General features: G+C 36.3%; 1 protein-coding gene across 1 annotated transcript; it reads left to right on the plus strand.

Annotated features, from left to right (window-relative positions):
- Positions 1–171: 171 nt before the first annotated feature.
- On the plus strand, positions 172–1,326 carry LOAG_15642 (hypothetical protein; the record flags this gene model as incomplete). The annotated part of the gene is made up of 4 exons (XM_003151131.1): positions 172–288; positions 468–639; positions 764–903; positions 1,072–1,326. Coding segments are annotated over 4 exons (684 nt in total), but the record flags the coding sequence as incomplete, so codon positions are not given.
- Positions 1,327–1,380: the final 54 nt, after the last annotated feature.

The following is a 1,380-nucleotide window of genomic DNA, read 5'->3' on the forward strand; positions in this document are numbered from 1 at the left end:
GGTGTATATAGGTAAAATAACTCAGTGATATAAGTTTTGATAAGAGATAAATTTTGATGAGAGATAGGTTTTGATAAGAGTTTGTAATTCAGTTTCCTAATTTGAAACTTTAGAAGGAAATTGGTAGTGGTATTTCTTCTTTTTTCTTTTTGAAAGTTTGCTTCATCTTAGCTCGCTGAACATGAACGAAAACGTTTGGAGGATTTTATCTACTTTCAAAATATTATCGAACGATTCGGTAAAGCGGAAGTCAAGGATGTCTTCTTAAGTGGCACGGATAATAAAGCGGTAAATTTGGATATATCCATATTCCTTGTACTAGTTTTCGTCCACTTAAATAGTCTCAAAATTTGCGGGTAACAGTATTTTTTTTTAACCTCATTCCATGTCAGTGTGTTCTGAAATCTAACGACGATATGCAAATTTCCGTTTAGTAAATCCTCATTTCATTAATGCTTTTGTTTCAGAAGATTACCGAAGAGGAGTGTAAATTGATTGAAGGTTTGTCGGAGCCATTCGGCTTGAAATGCGGTGAGTCGGATACCCTTATGGATTTCAAGAACAAATGCACGGACGGCTCGATGTTAGCGTATAGGATTCTTGTAGGAAGCAAAGAAAAAGTTGTGGATGATTTCTCAGGTAATAATCTCTTCATTTCTATCTTAATTGTGGATATGTTTCAGTTTATAAATTATGTTCAGTAATACTACCTACTTGTAAAACTGGTCTCCAGCCATTGCCCCTTTACTTTTTGTATTTTTAGGAATTCAAATTAGGGAATTATTAGAGAAAATTGCAAATTGCGAACATATGCTTCACGGTGCTAAAGAGGAAGATCAGTTTATTAAGTCTAGTGAGTCTGCATTGGAATCCGAAATTGAACAACCGAAGAAAGATCCAAAGGTAACGTTTGCAATCTCCTCTGGTTTCTTGAAATCGTCTTTTGCTGTAGGACAGCGCACCATATTAATGATGCAGTGCAGTTACATGTAATTATTCGATGAAATAATGCTTTGCAAATTTCTTTATTTGCGGAAATTTAGTTTTATTCAAAGCTAACGATTTTTCCAGGTAGTTTTTGTACATGTTACCAATGGGTCAGTGGAGAACTATGCAGAAGGCGATATGAATCAGGCAGGTGACACGGAGTTTGGTTTTGAGGGTGGTATTGATCCGAAAGCGCTTATACGTGATCCACCACCACCAATTCCTTTTCCAGTTACAGTTGTCCCAGAAGATCCTACAAATACCATCAATGGCTCTAATCATAATGGTGTGTGGCGTACTGGTAAGCATACTTTCAGTAGTAATTATCACCTTTACTAATCTCCCCATTTCCTTGTGAAAAGGGTTGCTGTGCGGTGAAAGAAAGAGGTTTTT

The sequence above is a fragment of the Loa loa genome (genome assembly GCF_000183805.2).
Source record: "Loa loa unplaced genomic scaffold supercont3.2339, whole genome shotgun sequence".
Classification (NCBI taxonomy): domain Eukaryota; kingdom Metazoa; phylum Nematoda; class Chromadorea; order Rhabditida; family Onchocercidae; genus Loa; species Loa loa.